This window comes from Myodes glareolus, chromosome 16, assembly GCF_982192425.1.
Source record: "Myodes glareolus chromosome 16, mMyoGla1.1, whole genome shotgun sequence".
Classification (NCBI taxonomy): domain Eukaryota; kingdom Metazoa; phylum Chordata; class Mammalia; order Rodentia; family Cricetidae; genus Myodes; species Myodes glareolus.
The window spans coordinates 55,655,429-55,672,868 of NC_142041.1; the positions used below are offsets into that span (position 1 = coordinate 55,655,429).

General features: G+C 42.5%; 1 protein-coding gene across 4 annotated transcripts in view; it reads left to right on the plus strand.

The window, feature by feature from the left end:
• The window catches only part of Dnajc5b (DnaJ heat shock protein family (Hsp40) member C5 beta), an 85,231-nt gene that overhangs the window by 66,770 nt on the left and 1,021 nt on the right, over window positions 1-17,440 (plus strand). For all 4 annotated transcript variants that reach the window (XM_048420731.3, XM_048420732.3, XM_085677300.2 and 1 more), the window contains 2 exons: window positions 3,601-3,814; window positions 7,451-7,622. In XM_048420731.3, the coding sequence (XP_048276688.1) occupies window positions 3,601-3,814; window positions 7,451-7,622 (386 nt within the window). The remainder of the gene's footprint in view (window positions 1-3,600; window positions 3,815-7,450; window positions 7,623-17,440) is intronic.

The window sequence follows — 17,440 nt, forward strand, 5'->3', positions numbered from 1 at the left end:
GGTATAGTTCTCTTTAAAATACTTCCTGCTTTTTGTTGGGTGAAGTAATTTTTGAAGGTGTTCACAGCAACCTTTTGGGGCCTCTTGGTCCACCAAACCACATTATTCTAGAAGAAATCCACAGATTCTCATCCTCTGTGGAAACAAAAGAAGAACCTCTTTTCCAAAGCAACATATCCTTAGACACAAATTTTGAAATCAAGACACCTTTAAAGTATGTATATTGGTTTGGCTTAGCAGCCTGTCACAATGAAACATCTCTCTGTACTTAGTTCCTTCACAGTCAGAAAATTCAAGGAAAACATGGTAATATACATAATCCAGACTCTCTGTGTATTTTCCATCTTTATGTAGCCCGTTTTTCTTTACCCCTTTAATCTATTAAATTTAAATCTTTAATTTAATCTATGTGTCTCTTTAAAGACTTTGTTTTATTTTTATAATCATTTTCTTCATTTTATAGCTGTCTATTATTTTTCTTCTCTCTCCCAAGCCTACATACATTTATCCAACACTGTGACCCATTTAGAGATCTTTTTTTAAAAAATCTGAATCTGTCTTTATTGCACATCTGTAATCCTTTTCTGATGAGGACAGCTTCATAAAATGCACTGCAGTGTGGTTAGGACTAAGGCTGATTTGCTTTTTGGCTCTTCCCAGTCCAACTGCCTGGTGGGAGCCACGTTCACCACCTCAACTCTGGTAACCAATTGACCCATGTTGCCACTGAGTAACTTGCAGCACACTGCCCACAAACCCCATTCAAGTGCTCGGACTCCTGAAAGAGCCAGAGTTCAAGCTGGCAGCATGGACTAGGAAGATGCTGTTGCTGTTTCAGAACCACATGGGTTTTTTTTTCTTGCTACAGTTAAATCAAGAAGGCCTCTCTTAAAGGAATCATGCCTCTGCTTGCTTCTAGAGCCCACTAGAGAAAATGCTGCTACCAAAAAGTCATGCTTAACTCTATTTTTTTGTGTCTAGGATTCCTTTACAAGCTTTCGCAGGTTTTATGTGATTTAGTCAGTCCCATGTTGGTAAATCAATTGTTCAGGGAGGTTTCTGTCCTGCCTGGTCTCACAATAAACACACAGAAACTATATTATTTGCAATACTGTTTGTCCAATAGCTTAAAGGTATTGCTAGATAGCTCTTATAACCTAAACTAACCCAACTCCATTAGTCTGTGCATCACCATGAGGTCATGGCCTACTAGCAAATTATTAACAGTCTCTAGTGGCAGTATCTGTTCCCAGCTGTGACTGCAAGGCTTCTCATTGACTCCACCTCTTTCTCCCAGCATTCAGTTTAGTTTCCCCACCTATCTCTAATCTACTAAGCCACTGGCCAAAACAGCTTTATTCATTAACCAATAAAAACAACACATATACAGAAGGACCTCCCACACCACCCTTGCAGTTTCATGAACATAAATATCAGCTGCCTACTAAGAACTTCCCAATATGTGTCTCTTATAGTATCTTCCTCCTGAACTCTGGACTCACAACTGTCTAGATCCCCTTAGAATTTTAACAGGTATCTCAAGTGTCCAAAATAGAACTTTTAGACCCCATTAAAACTTTCTCACCACAAAAAAAAAAATCCTTTGCTAGCTCACTAAACAGCTCTGTCTGCTCAGGCTGAATTTGCTATCTTCCTCATCTGCCTTTCATCCTCACATCCAAATCATCACCCTCTACCATGGAAAAACTGCCTGAACCACCACAAAGGCCCAAGAAGCAGTTTCCCACTTTTGCCTTCTCCATCTTTCAGACTACATAAGCCTCTTGAGATAAAGTCGGGTATACAGATGATCTCATAATATTCTGGTAGTCTCTCATGCCACACAGACTAAAGCCAAAAAATTTAAAATTTTAATTATAAGACCCCAATAAAGCAGAATGCAAATAAGAGCACATGGACTAAGAATCAAATTGCCTGTGTTTTAAGCCTAGATGCGACTTTTCACTGTGTGATGCTAGGCAAGACACTTAACTCTTCAGCATCTGTGTACCCCCATGTGTGAGATGGGATAATTGCAATTCCTTTCTCATGCTTCTTGTGAGAATATTTATATCAAGCTCACAAGTGGTAGCATACAGTAAACCCTGAAAAAGTTCAAAAATGACAAGGTAAGCATGTTGGGCTAGCAGTAAAGACTTTCTTATCAGTTCTGCATTTAAAAACCATGACACCAGTAGTTGCAGCTGTAAGAACTTCATGGTACTCCAAATAACTCTGAAAGCAAAGAAAAACTAAAGAAAACGAACAAGCCAAACACCATTTTTTTCAACCAAACTTAAACTAATAAACTCTGATTATTCTATTCTCTTTATTTATTCTGAGTTGAGGGTTAGAATGGATTATATACCTTGACTTACATTTTGGTGCTTCTTAAGCATCCTTGATCTTGCCAGGTAGTGATGGTACACACCTTTAGTCCCAGCACTTGGGAGGCAGAGACAAGGGAATCTCTGTGAGTTCAAGGCCAGTCTCATCTACAAGAGCCAGTTCCAGGACAGGTTCCAAAGCTACAGAAAAACCCTGTCTCAAAAACAAAACAAGCAAACAAAGGCATCCTTGATCCTTCATTTGTGTGGATATCCACCCACTTCTCTATCAGCAAATTTTAATGCCTAAAATAGGTGTGGGTTTTCAGTTCACAGGTTGGTTTAATATGTGACTCTTCTGTTCTACATCTGGACTTTATTATAGCATTAAAATGGGCCATTGTGTCTGAATCAATTCAGTAGACTGCAGTGCTTAGCACTTGTGCACACCCAGATTGGGCAGAGGAGGGAGAAGAGACGTGGTATTTTAACTGATAGTCACATGATTAACTGTTTAGTGGAGAAAAGAAGCGAAGACTCTATTTGCAGCATGGCTTTGATCATTTGAATCATGTGAATTGATTTTTGAGGGAAGTGAGAGAAATGGCTATAGGCTAGGAGGCCACATGGCTGACTTGTTAATCCCATTATACAGGTTGGTTTTTCATAGCTGAGTATACTTAAGAACAACCCAACACATCCCCCAACACAGAACACGGGCCATACCCTCAGGATCATCTTTATAATCACCATGGGAGGGAGGAAGAGTCTTATACCCACAATTACCTATGTCCAGACTGTTGGAAGTGGGAAGAACTCAGTGGACAGAAGTCAGCTGTGTTCTTGGAAACAAGAGAAATCATGAGTTTGTTTAGAAAGATATAAGGTGATAAAGACACATAGGGGACTTAAGAAAGGACCCTAATATTTGTTCATAGTAATATGATTTAAGAGACCTCCATGCGTTGCAGCAGTCTGCAATCACCTTCCTTTGCCAGTAGTAAACTATTTCAGCCTTTATTCCCCTAGCAACAGTTCCTTTGAGGATATGGAGGGAGAAACATTCTGATTGTTTCTGCACACCGGGAACAAATGACGTCCTTCAATAAGAACGTATATTTTAGGCAAGTTGCCAAGAGTATGAAACTTAGAACCCACCCCCCAATATGTGTATGAATAAAAGATGAACAAATGAACCTTGTCTTTTATAAAATGATATTGTAATTTTTGATAAACAGCTAATGCTTTCCTTCCTTACTTTTCATTTTGGAAGAAAATTAGCCCTGCGATACCATCCAGACAAGAATCCAGATGACCCGTCTGCTGCTGAGAAGTTTAAAGAAATCAACAATGCCCATGCAGTCCTCACCGACCCAACCAAAAGAAACATATATGACAAGTATGGATCGCTGGGGCTCTATGTGGCTGAGCAATTTGGAGACGAAAACGTTAACACATACTTCATGCTGTCAAGTTGGTGGGCAAAGGTAAATCGCTTTTTCTCTTCCAAAACAATTTCCTGGAAGATCACAGTATTATTCATCCTTTTAGAACCTATCTCAAAGGAAGATCATCCTTCCTTCTATTAAACTCTTGTAAATAAAATGAGACATCACTTCCACTGAAAGCTGTTATTTGGGGACCATTTTTCTTCAGCCCATCAATTAATTATGAAATCCAACATGACTTAACAGACTTCTAGACATTAATTATATTTGAGTTTGGAGCTCCAGGTTAATTCTGACTGCTCCCCTCTTCTCCTGTGGTGACTAATTAAGAACTGACTCATTGCTCAAAACCCAGAATAATTTATTAGTGAGACAACTATTTAATAAATTATTATAAGACAAATTTAGCCGTGTACTTTACTATCTATAGCTTAGGCTACATCAGCAAAGCCAATACCTAGGAGAGTGAGTGGTAATTATCTCACAGGCTCAGCTGGAGTGGCCTTGAGGTATCAGAGAAGACAATGTGGGGAAAGGTGAGAATGAAGTAGTAGAGGATTGGGAATTGATGAGGGAGAGAGAAACTGATAGCTACCCGGTTAAGAAAAAAAAAAAATATAAAGACTTAAGAAATCAGAACTGTAGTTGTGATCTTCTCTTCCCAGGAACCCCAATGTATGCATATTTGGTGGTGGTATATTTATATTCTAATGAATTTTAAATATTTCTGATAAGAAGACTCTTTTATATATAGAACATACATATATGGTCTATTAGTGTACTTTGTGGGCAGTTGACATTTATGGAAGTTGTGGCAAATAATAATTTTTTTAAAAGACTGATCTCCAGAAAAGGCAGAATTCGTGCTGAGTAGAATTTTGATTGCCGTTTTCCCCTACTCACCTTCCTACATTGAAGAACTTGGTAATCGAGAGAGGATGTTTTCATAGGTAGCTTGAAGAGACAGTCTGTGCCACAAAGCCCCACTTGCCGCCTGCTAGCTTTCCTAGGTCCCCGCTGACCTTTCTCTGTGGGGGTCCTGGGATAAAGAGATGGTGCCAGGTGGACCTGGAGCACGGAATGAGAAGGGACATTCTGACCAAGTCATCTGTGAGGGCAGACTTGCATTCATATAACCAAGCAGGCTTTTGTGGGGTTGCCTGGGACCCTTTCTTCCAGGCATGACACTATTCCCGTGGGAAGGAGAATCTGCAGGCCCACTAACCACACACATTTACCCGACTGAATACTATACCTGGTCTTCCTAAAGAGGAGAGTGGATTGTCATGTCCAGGGAGTTGAAGAAACTGATTAAAATCCCTACAGACAAGCCTCATTCACTCAGTAGCAAAGACATGTGACACAAAGCAATGACAGGCATGGCTCTCTAAAAATAAGTATACTTTTCTATTCTGCTGTACCAAAGTTCACTTGCACCATGCTCGTCAAAGTGGCATTAAATATGCTTCATACGAATGAGTCAATATACCATCAAGATGTGCATTTTAAAAAATACCAGATACCTGCTAGTATCTAATAGTGTAGTAAATGTAGTAAGGGATGAAGGAAGGCTGTTTCCCACACAAGGCAACTTCTCTGGAGAAAGAAGCAGAGTTGGGATGAAAAGGAGATTTTCAGAATACGGTATGGAAGTAGCAGAGCACAAAGAAAGCAGTCAAGTGTAGGTGAAGAAGGGCAGAGGTCCTCGAGGGCCATGACTGGGCAATGCTCACGGGGTGGGGGGGGGGGGTCTTGGAGGCAAGTAGGTGGAGTAAGGAGACCACATGTTTGTTTCCCGGTCACCCAGACTCCTGAAATAATCACACAGAAACCATATTGTTTAAATCACTGCTTGGTCTATTAGCTCTAACTTTTTATTGGCTAATTCTTACATCTTAATTTAACCCATTTCAAGTAATCTGTGTATCACTGTAGCTTACTGGGTAAAGTTTAGGCTTCTGTCTCCGAAGGGGTTCCATGACTTCTCACTGACTCCGCCTTCTTTCTCCCAGCATTCAGTTTAGTTTTTTATGCCTAGCTAAGTTCTACCTTGCTATGGGCCAAGCCAGTTTCTTTACTAATTAACCAATAAAAGCAACACATAGACAGAAAGAACACACACACCAAGTGAGGATTTTAAATTTCCTTAAAATGGTGAAATCATACAGCATACATAGCAAAGAGACTGCCAGTGTGTGTGACCAAGGTCCCCCTCTGCAAGCCATCCTCAGACTCCACCCCATTTCTGGAGCCGTGGTGAGAAGATGGGGAAGTGAGGGAGGGGAAGAAAGGTGGGGGTGTTAGCACTGAATTCTTCTTAGGTATCTGAAGAAGTGAGTATATACATGTCATCTTTATCCATGTGCCACCCCCACTCACTGAGCATATAAAATCTGCATTAAGGTGTAAGATGTACAAGCTTCTTTATGCATTATAGCAAATTTGATTTTTCTCAGTTGACAAAAAAAAGCAGTTTTCTTGGAATTTCAGATTGGGGAAGTCAAGAGTGTGTTTCCTGTTTAATGAGCAAGGCATTTGAGCTTGTAGGGAAATCTTGGTGCTGTTCCCTGGGAGGCACCAATATCTGTTTGCCTACTGTTTTGTATACTCGTTAATTAGGGAGGAACTGGGTGTCTGCAACATGTCAGGTTCTAATCCACCAGACACATGGGGTTGAAGGATGTCTATTGGTGGGGAGCCTGTAAGACACGCGGCCTGATAAAATGAGACAGGCCTGTCAGCCAGTCTGTTCAGCTGTCAGCAAGAAGGGAGTAGCGGTCTAAGTTGGTATGGCAGGCAGCTGGGCTGCGATGGATAGGTGGTCACTGTTTTGCAGCAGAATCAGGGAAGACACAACAAAGGGGAATTTTGAGGTGCTCTTAGACAACAGGTGAGTATTAAGTGAAGAAAGGGCAGGGATATCTAAGCAAGTGAATCCACGTGCAGAGTCGAGCGGTACGGCAGTTACAGGGTTGTGCTAGTGCTGGGAGAGTTGGCAGGAACCCCCTGCAGGAGCTCCAGAGAGCAAGGGTTTCTTATAGCTCACTCCAGCAACCCCACCCCACCCCTCATAGGGTGGAGTGAAAGGGAGCAAGGGTGGAGGTGGAGCTGCCAATAGGAGGTTCTTGAAGTGACACCAGAGACACTGAGCAGAACCCACAAAGTCCTCTAACCCAAACAGGGAAGGGAGTGAGGAGGGAGGGGTCTGGAGAGGCTATGCAGGACCAGGATACTAAAGGTGTGGGGCGGCAGGGGAGGCAGTGCAGGGAGCACCACCCTGCAGCGCTTCCATCGTGGTAACTGACTTCCATTGGATAAGACAGCAGGACTAGTTCACTTGGCCAGTGAGTATTCTGTCCAGGGGTTGATTTGGGTTCTGGTTTCCTTTCCTCACTCTTAGTACCTGCAACAGCCTAAGAAAACGGAAGAAAGTGCTGAACTTCATGGTTCGGATTGAAAGTAATTTCCCCCAGGTCTCATTTGTGCAAACGTTCGTGAGAATGGAACTCAAAAGATGGTCCCCACAGGGATGAGGCTCAGGACAAGTGTGTGGCACGCACAGTGTGCTGAGAGGTCTTTAAGTCTCTCAGGTACACAGCTACAGACTTTGATTCTGGGGTGGACTTCCTCTCCATGCCCCTCCCTCAGAATCCGGCCTCTCTCTGTTTACCCTAGACCCTGTTCATCATCATCGGCCTCTTGACAGGCTGCTATTTCTGCTGCTGCCTTTGCTGCTGCTGCAACTGTTGCTGTGGACACTGTCGGCCAAAGTCATCGACACCAGAAGAGGACTTCTACGTGTCACCAGAGGACCTCGAAGAACAAATCATGACGGACATGGAAGGAGGTAGTTGAGCGTAGAGGGCATGGGCACCGCGGTACAAATCGGAGTGGGCCCTAGGTCTTACTAAAGTAACAGGCGCAGTGACCATACAGGGTCACTCCACCAAGACTATCAGCTTGGAGGATATCTGGGAGAAGATGAGGGGCATTGACCTTGACTGACCATAGAGCAAGGTTAAACTTAACATTATTAGAGAGAAATTATTAAACACCCATGATGTTGTAAAACAAATATAGCTCACCATCTCTTTACAAGAGAAACGGGTTCTGGGTTCTGGGAAGTTAGGGTGAGAGTCTTCAGGGCCCCACCACCCAGTTCCCAAATAAATACATGGAGAGTTATTCTTACTTATTAAAGCTGTAATGTAGCTTGGCTTGTTTCTAGCCAGCTTTTCTTAAATTATCCAGTCTACACTTGACCTCTGGACTTTTACCTTTCTCTATTCTATATGTCTTTCTTTACTTCTTACCCTATGGCTGACTGTGTGGCTAGGTAGCTGGCTCCTGACATCTCCTCTCCTCCTCCTCTTCTCTCTCCTTCCTCTTCTATTTATTCTCTCTACCTGGCAGCCCCGACTCTTTCTCTCTCCTGCCTAGCTACTGGCAGCTATTTATTAGACCAATCAGGTGTTTTAGACAGGAAAAGTAACGCAGCTTCATAGAGTTCAACAAATGCAACATAAAAGAATGCAACACATCTTTGCCTCTTTAAACAAATATTCCATAACAAATGTAGCACATCTTAGACTAATATTCCACAACAAGCTAAGGTAGAAATTGCTCCCCAGAGATACACTTCCGTCTTTAGGATACCCATTGGAATACATGGGACTGATAAGTCACAGCCCTCGCTTTTCTTCTTCTGTGTTGTTGCGTGATGATTTGGGAGTGGAACAGGAGTAGACTCCTCCTTTTCTTTGCTCACATGCACACTCAAAGATAGCCTCAAAGCAGTGTGAAAAATGAACTCAGCTTGCTCAAACATTTCCGTCTGTCCGTCTGTGTGCACACATCACTGCTCTGCCCAGCCACCTCTGTCTGTCTATCTGTGTGCGCACATCTCCTCTCTGTCCAGCCTCCTTTGTCTGTCTGTCTGTCTGTCTGTGTGCGCACATCTCCTCTCTGCCCAGCCACCTCTGTCTGTCCGTCTGTGTGCATACATCTCTGCACTGTATTACTTCATTCTTCAAGTTCATCCTACCCAGAAAAAAAAAAAACTGTAAAGAAAGATCTCACAGAATTCAAAACACCAAAGAAATTTTGTGGTCTTCGGACGATGTCTTTGTTTAAGCCATCTAGGATCCAGCCAGTCACTATATTGTCTTGAAGCCATTCTCACAGTCTTTGGTTCCTGTGGAATATGTTATCATCTTGGGGTGCAGGATTTATCACTAAATCCTACTCCCACGTCCCCCAAACAATGGTAGGGATTACTTGATAATTGAAAGAAGCCACTGTTTTCAACAATTCTGGGAACCAGAATGGTGCTCTCCTGTGTTTCTCTGGTCACACTGAAACAGCACCAGAGACTACTTAAAGGCTACTGTATGCCTGTGCGTCCCGTCAGATGTGATGCTAATTAACATCTGGTGTGCGTGAACCATCCAGACTCCAGCGAAAGGGTGTCTTTAATCATGGGACTAGTACTGAATCCCAGACTGAGAATTGGGAGCTCAGCGAGGGCAAAGAGCTTTTTATTCATTTGTTTAGGTTTGGTTTTTGTTGTCATTTTTTGTTCTGTTTTCCTACTAACTGTAACATCTTGCTATGGGCACAATCATCCAGCAACTAGAAGCAGTCTGGTCATTTCATGTTACTTATATTGGAACCAAACTGTGGCCTGACAGTGAAATACAATGATTGTACTTTTCCTGTGTTATTTGGTATAGACAGTGACAAATGTTCAACCTTTTAATGAACGTGCACAGAAGGGACAGGCATGCAGGACGCTAACAAATGAATTGAGCAGTGCTAATTGCATGGAAAGGCCTTCTCATTGGGAGAAGGTGGGGTCTGCATCATAACGTGCTCACAAGTGACGCTTACAGGGCACGGGTCACATAGGCTCTTGTGGAGGAGGTGCTTAAGGATTAAGAAGAAAATGCCACACATCATTTCTGTGGCTACAACTCCTTTTCTCTGGGTGTAACTTTCCAGGAAAACACAGTAAACTGACTTTTAATAAAACTGAAATGACCGTTCCTACAAGGGAAGAGATGGGGTGCATGGGTGGTCTCTGGGGTATGGTGTGATGTCTCTGTGGGTGCAGCATTACAATACCGTGTCAGGGATTACCGGCTGCATTTACCTATGATCTATCTCCCCATTACTCCAATCCGTCAGCCCAATACTCAGCCACTGACAGCACAGGGAGAGACAGGGAGAGGAGAAAGTCAGCTCCTGCACTGGCATTGTCTAGACGTTTTCATCTTCCTTCTTTTTATTCTAGGCTGAATCGATTTTTACAGGATTTAAAGTCAGAATGCAAAGCAAAGAGTTTCACTGTGGCGTCTTCAGAAAGGCTGTTGCACTTGCAATTCCTAGCTTTTCGTTTGTAGTGGGAAAACCTAACGCAGGTGCAGTGAACCCAGATCTGCTGAGGCCAGCGTCCACACATACCTGAAAAGCCTCACCGCCCTTCCTCTGCTGGAGAAGAGCTCCGGCAGGTCATTGCAGTAGACCTTGGTAGAAAAATCTCTTTTCTGGATTGGAGACTTAGACGAGGTGCCGGGTCCTCCCCAGGGTTCCTCCCTGCTGGGTGATAGGTGGTGGGTCTGTGCTTCGTTCGCTGTTGTGATGCTCCAGCCCTGCAGACTCCACCACAGCGGTCAGATCCGTCATCCTACACCACAGTGCTAAAGGATCCTCAACACAAAGGAACAGCCTGCTCTTATTTATAAGTATTTGAAAGCTCTTACGCGACCCAGGTTTTATGGGCCTGGAATTTAAACAGTCTGAGTAGGCCTCTTAAACACACAAAGTTCTGAACGTGAGTATTTGCTTAAAATAAGAGAAAGGAATCACAACAAATTCATGTGCTTAAAAATGGACAAATACCATGCATGTCACAAAATCGGGGGAAAAAAAACACACTTATGAGATACCCAACTCAACTATATGGTATTTTCCTATGGCTGTATATTGTTTGATTACATATTCATATAGCATAAATGTACCGTATCATTTCCTGTAGAAAGTATAAAAATAATTCTGCCTTTACTGTATTTGACCAAAATTTACTTTTTATTATTGGTGAATTAGAAAAGTTTCTTCTAGCTTTACAACTCAACTTGACAGTGTTTTATAAGATTAGAGATAATTGTAAAATTTGGGAAACCTGTCTGGTTTACTTCATGCACATAAGATGTACAATTTAGAAGCTGTTTCCACAGACAGCTTCTTCACTCTGCACATTCTGAACTTGGTTAGCATCACGACACCTAGTGCGCCTGGGGTCAGAGCTCAGAGGACACGCACATGTGATGTGTCACAGGCTCTGGCTTGGGTTTTGACATCCTCCCGGGCCATGGGTTGGCTGCAGCAGTTCTTTAAACCATCCCTACACCTGTGTAGGTAGCAATGAGCTATAACCAGACTTGCTCCAAACCACAAAATCAAGTCCCACTGAACTCAAGCAAAACTCATCTCCAATTCTGTTTTCCTTTGACCAAATCTCTTACTAGGTCTGTTGTACCCATTGTCAGAAAGAGATGCCATGAAAAACGCCAGTGTGGAAAGAGACAAGGCTTTTACTGATTTTGATTTTTAAAAATGCCTTTTGATCCAAGTGTAGTGAGGGGCTGCGGGCAGGCCTGCTTTTCATCCTGCCCGGCTCCCGCACAGCTAGCTTAGCCCCAGAAATAATAACACACAAGTTATATTCATTTAAACACTGCCTGGCCCATTATCTCTAGAGAGTTAGTTACTGACTAACTCTCATATCTTGATATTAACCCATTTCCAATAATCTCATGGTAGCACCACGAGGTAGTGGCTCACTGGAAAAGATTCAGCATGTCTGACCTGGTGGCTGGCTCCATGGCGTCTGCCTCATTGCCCTCTTCCCAGCATTTTGTTCTGTTTACTCCACCTACCTAATTTTCTGTCCTATCAAGGGGCCAAGGCAGTCTCTTTATTGACCAATGAAAATAACACAATAGACAGATAACCCTCCTCCATCATCCAAGTGTATACAAATAGACCCTTAGAAGGTTCTGCGTTGGAAAGGGTCTCTGGGGCTTCTTCAGTCGCGTTCTCAAGCTGTGCACTCAATCCACCATTGCTCCCTAGTGCAGACACCTAGTGGGGAATCTGTGCTTCCTGTGCGGTTACACAGTTGTAATAGTGGGGTTCAGATTTACACCCCACTAACTCAGAGACACGTGTAGCCTACTGGCAAAATTTAATGCAAATTAAGAATGGTAAGGTAGAAAACCAGACCCTATCTGAGAACTGTTTTCTGGTCTGTGATCTGAATGGTGGTGATACTGAACACATTTCCCTGGGAAGGAGCAGGAAGCGGAAGCTAATTGAGATAAGACAGAATAGTGTGTGGATTGATTAGGGTAACAGGTTTTATATTAGCTGTTCATCTACATGTTGTACATCCAGTTATCCTGTGCTTAGAGGTTTGACCCACAAATGAAGGAGAAAGCTGGAAATTTACTTTTTTGTGGGGATGAATACTGATTTTTTAAAAAGGCAGGATTTCTTGCTCCTGTTATTTCTTCATCCAGAAATGTTGAAGTATGAAATATAATAAAACTTATATGAGGCTATAAAAGTTAACAACTGCTGGACTTTTCTCTTACACTTTACCATACCAACCAAAAAGAGACCAGAAGTTAGCAAGAGCTGGGACTTCATGATCCTCCTCATCCTCCGTGAATGGCTTACTCTTGTACAAGTCCTGTAAAGGCAGCCATACCCTCTGTGAGTTCATATAAGCAACGGTCCTGTCAAGTCCAGAAAATATTGTTTTCCTGAAAAAAGTCCACCCTTCTGGCTCTTAGAGTCTTTCCAACCTCTCTTCAGCAATGACGTGTGTGCCTTGGAGAGATGGCATCGGGCTCTAGAGCAGTGGCTCCCAACCTTCCCGATGGCCCTTTACTACAGTTCCTCGTGTTGCGGGGACCCCAACCACAACATTTTTCTTTTTTTGCTACTGTCTCATAAATGTAATTTTACTACTGCTATGGATCATAATGTAAACATCTGTGTTTTTTGACGGTCTTAGACAACCACTGTGAAAGGGTCATTTGACCCCAAAGAGGTCACGGCACGGAGGTTGAGAACTGCTCCAGCAGATGGACCTGTATCCATGTACATGTATGGGATCACTAAGTGTGATTCATGGGTTGACAGAGAGAAGAACACACATGTAGTTGGGAGGGAAAAGCAGTCAGGGGAAGGGTTGGAGGGGAGTGGTGGATTTGATCAAAACATTCTATATGTATGTATGAAACCTCAAATTGTTGAAAGAAAGAAAGAAAGAAAAAGAGAGAGAGAGAGAGAGAGAAAGAAAGAAAGAAAGAAAGAAAGAAAGAAAGAAAGGAAGGAAGGAAGGAAGAAAGAAAGAGAAAGAAAATACCACAAAAAGGGGGGGTGAAAGATTAGGAATTAACTAGAAAAGTACATTTCTGGTTGAATTATGTGATTAACTTCTTCAAATTTCACTTTTAAAATGCATTATAAAATGTTACATTTCTTAATTTGTAAAACATCTAAATTTGAAATATCAAATCCTTTCTACTCATTGACTCATCTTTAAAAGCGTTAGAAATGTTGACTGCCTTTAAGATGGCATAGGAAGTTTCAAGGCTTTGAGATGGCGTAGCAAGTCTGATTCTCCACACGCCGCTTTGTCTTTGCACACTTTGTCATGTGTGGTTCCTCCACACCCGCTGTTTGCTGCTGCTGCTGAACTGTGGGGGTCTTCGCAATTGTAAACACGGTACAAGTCTCTACTAAGGTGTGGCTGGGTGGGCTTTGCTGGCAGATGGAGAGAGCTGTTTGGGTTGTTCTGTTTCTTTAGATGATATTGAATAATATTACCCAGCCGCTATGGTTAAAAAATGAAGGGTATAGAGTTCTAACAGTTCAGGCCTTCAGTGTTTGTGGCCCACTGGAGCGTTCACCAATGAGTTCTCCTGTTTTTCTCAAAATGCCCTCCCAGTTCGAACCTAGGAGGACTGTAAGGCTCTCGGAAGTCAGTCAATATCAAAAGAGCTTGTCTTGGGTGACTTTTAGTCTTTGAAGGGCTAAGACAGTGACGTGTTATGCCCCATACTCTCACATGCTCACGTTTAGATGCTCCACTGTGTGGACTTTTGAGAGGCATGGCTAAAACAGGCTTTTCAGATCCTGTACTCCTTTGATATCTGAAGGCCACAGAGAATTATCCATCAGCTATCGTAGATCATATTCTGTGATGTTATTTCTTCCCTCTCTGTGTATGTTTAACAAGGAATCAAAGAAACAAAAACCTCAATTGCAGCTAGTCATCAAAAATATATGGACTAAATTCAGTTTTTTGTTTTGTTTTGTTTTTTGTTTTTTCTCTTCTATGTCGAAGTCAATTGAACTAAATCCAACCGAAAATGTTCAGCTAAACACTAGCAGTTTCTTATGGATTGATGACTTCCTTTCTAAGGAAAGAGGTGGAGTCGAGTATCTAAAGGAGAGGAGAATTTATAGTAGTGACCTTGGATCCAAAAAAGTATGATTCAGCTCACAGAAAAATGTTGATTGCTTAGTTGTTATTGCCACTCACCTGGATAGAACTCAAATAAATCCACAACCACTGAGTCAAAGGTGCCATATGGCTCTTGTTCTCCGCCAAGACAAAGAGACATGCATCGCACACCAAAGGCTGATGGCTTCATCTCATCTGCCTGTCCAGGGCAAGGGCACCGAGGGACATGGAAATTCACCCTCCCTCTTTCTGTGCCCTTTTCTTAGTCTCCTGTTCCCTGCAATGAGCAACCAGTGTCTAAGAACAGTACAAGGAAAATAACCAGAAATCTATGATGCCTCATACAAAGACTTCATCAGCCTTCAGGCACCGGGCCAGGGCAGTAGGATGGGTGAGCCAGCCCAGCACTGTCCCCAACAAGGCAGCTCAAAGTTCACCTTTGCTGTTTGGGTGCCAATATCCAGTAAGAAGTGTGTGTGTTTATGCGTGTGTGTGTACATGTGTGTATATGTGTCTTGATTGAGATCATCTTTCCGTATCAAATATTTATTGAGTACTTCATATCTTTCTGATAGTACATTAACAGACCTGGTTCCCGGAGTCTTAAGGATTATAATCTAGCAAATAAGACTTAGAGGCAAATACAAAACATAGAAACACAGAGAGAGAGCCAATTTGCAGGCACAATAAATCTACCAGATGAGAAACATGGGGCCTGTCAAAGTGTTTGACAGTAAAGGGCTTGACCTGGATTCAGGCTCGTACAGCTTCCCCAGTGAACTGAAATTCAAGGAACAAAAGTAGAAGATCAAGATGTGGGGGACTGGGGAGATGGCAAGCCTTTGATATATGTCTTGATGTAAGAAATATTTGGTACAGTCCCTCACCAAGTCCAGAGGATAAGATAGTGAATAGTGTTGTTATATATGCCAAGCAAGGCAGATGGAGTCATATTAGGAAACTCCGTCAAATGGTTTTATCACTGAATTGGTGTAACGGCTCGGTGAAGACAGCATTTGCAAAGAGCTCGGAGCTAAGATTTGTTGATACAAGGAAAGGCTCACCCCATCAAAATCAGCAGGGGTGGCTGGATGCTCAAACAGTCTGCCTGAGAAGAGCAAAAGTGCCAGGAACAGCTAGAAGAGAGGAAAGGGGGTCAAGAGAGAAGCGTGGAGACTCAGAGGGAAGCGCCGGTACGCTCTCTGAAGAGTCAGACTTAGGGATATGACATAAAGTGAAAGAAGCTAGGCACAAAAGACAAGTATGCTGGGATTCCAGTCTGGTGAATATATTCAGGACTGTTGAATTCAGGAGGAGAAAATAGATTGGTGGTCACCAGGACCTAGGGGAACGGGAGAGCAAAGAGCAGCTCCACTGGCCTCCATTTTGGTCCAGGGAGACATTTGACCACCACATAGAGGTGGTGAATTGCGCATCTGTCATCGGAAACACTCCCCAGTGACAAGAAGCAAGGAGTGGGGGCGGGGGTGGAGGGATAGGTCTAAGCAAAGCAAAATATTAAGTGTGGGACGTGGGAAAGTTATTCCAGCCTTTTGTTGGCTAATTGAAAGCTGTACACTGCTAGCTGATGAGGCGGGGGGTGGGGGAGCGTGCCAGCACCAATTCTGCGAAATGTGATTGAGGTTTTTAAATTTAATTCATTTCTTAGATCTTTAAATTGTTATTGCTCTTATTAAACAGCTGCAAGCAAATATTGTGACCTAACTTTTCATAGCCAAGAAAATAAAGTCGCTCTCATCTGTGGCATTCCTTCCCTGTTCCCCTTTTTCTCCTTAGAAGGAACTGCCTTGGACTGTTGGTCAGCATTTCCTCCGATTAATTTTGGTATCACAATCATATTAATATTCCTAACCAGCATAATGCCTTGTTTTGCACATCTTTCAATTTTAAATGAATGGCCTCTTTGTATAGTAACGTGTTTCTGTAGCTTTCTATACTCAACATTATACTACTGAGATTCACTTTGCTGATGTGCTTGACTCTCTCCCGGAACACCTTTCTATTTTCAATCAGTCTGACTTTGCCTCACATTTGGCTCACCTTGAAACTCGCGGTCTAAATCACAGGTCCTATTTTTCGGGATCTCATTGATTTATTCTCACTGTTCAAATGTTCTGAGAAAGCATCCCTAGTTTAGTTTCATTCTACAGGTGATGAACACTGAGTCGACTCCACTTTATTTGCCATTACAAACAGCTGATAGGAATGTTCTTACGTCTTGGTGTATGAGGGCTAAGGGGTGTTTGTATTTACACGCAGGACTGGAATTCCTTAGACACAGAGTGTGCACACCAACAGTGTATTAAATAGCACCAAGGAGTTCTGCGAACTGAGAGGTTGGTTTACATCCCCACTAAGAGCTAATGTGAGTTTCTGTTAGTTCCCAATGCAGCCTGGAAATATGTGTCAGTCTAGTGTGTGCGGTTGGCACAGTGCCTAGGATAGGGCATAGTGCCGTGGTTCCAATTTTTGTCTCTTCATTTGCCAGTAAGGTTGGACAAATAGGTGCATTGTGGTATGTGTATGCGTAGTGAAGGTTCAGTACATGTGTGTGTGCATGTGTGTGGAGGCCAAAGGCTGACCTTGGTGAATGGCTCCGGAGGAATATAACAACTATGGTTGTCTGCTGGCCTCCAAATACACTTGTCCACACATAGATGGACACCCACATAAACAGACACCTGCACACACAAACACACACCACGACCAAGAGAGAGAAGCAAGCAAAAAACAGAGATATGACGTTGTAAGATAATCCAGTTGGATCTTGGGCATGTGAATTCAAATATTAACACCCTACTTTTGTGATTTCATCCTGAAAGGCATATTATTAGATGTAGGCTAAATCTTCACACTGTCCTTCACAGTTTTGATCTTTTATCACATTTTCTTTTGTGTCTGGGATATATTCTGAATAATCTCTTCAGATAGGTCCTCTACTTCATGAATTCCCTTTTTAGCTTTTGAAAGCTCTTTAGTTTTTTTAAATGCAGTTTCAGGTACTTTAATCACTAGCTTTTTTATTTATTTCAAAGTCTGTTAGTTTTAAATATATAATTATTTTACATTCTGTTTGATAAATGCAAAGACTGAAGTCTCTCTGGGTC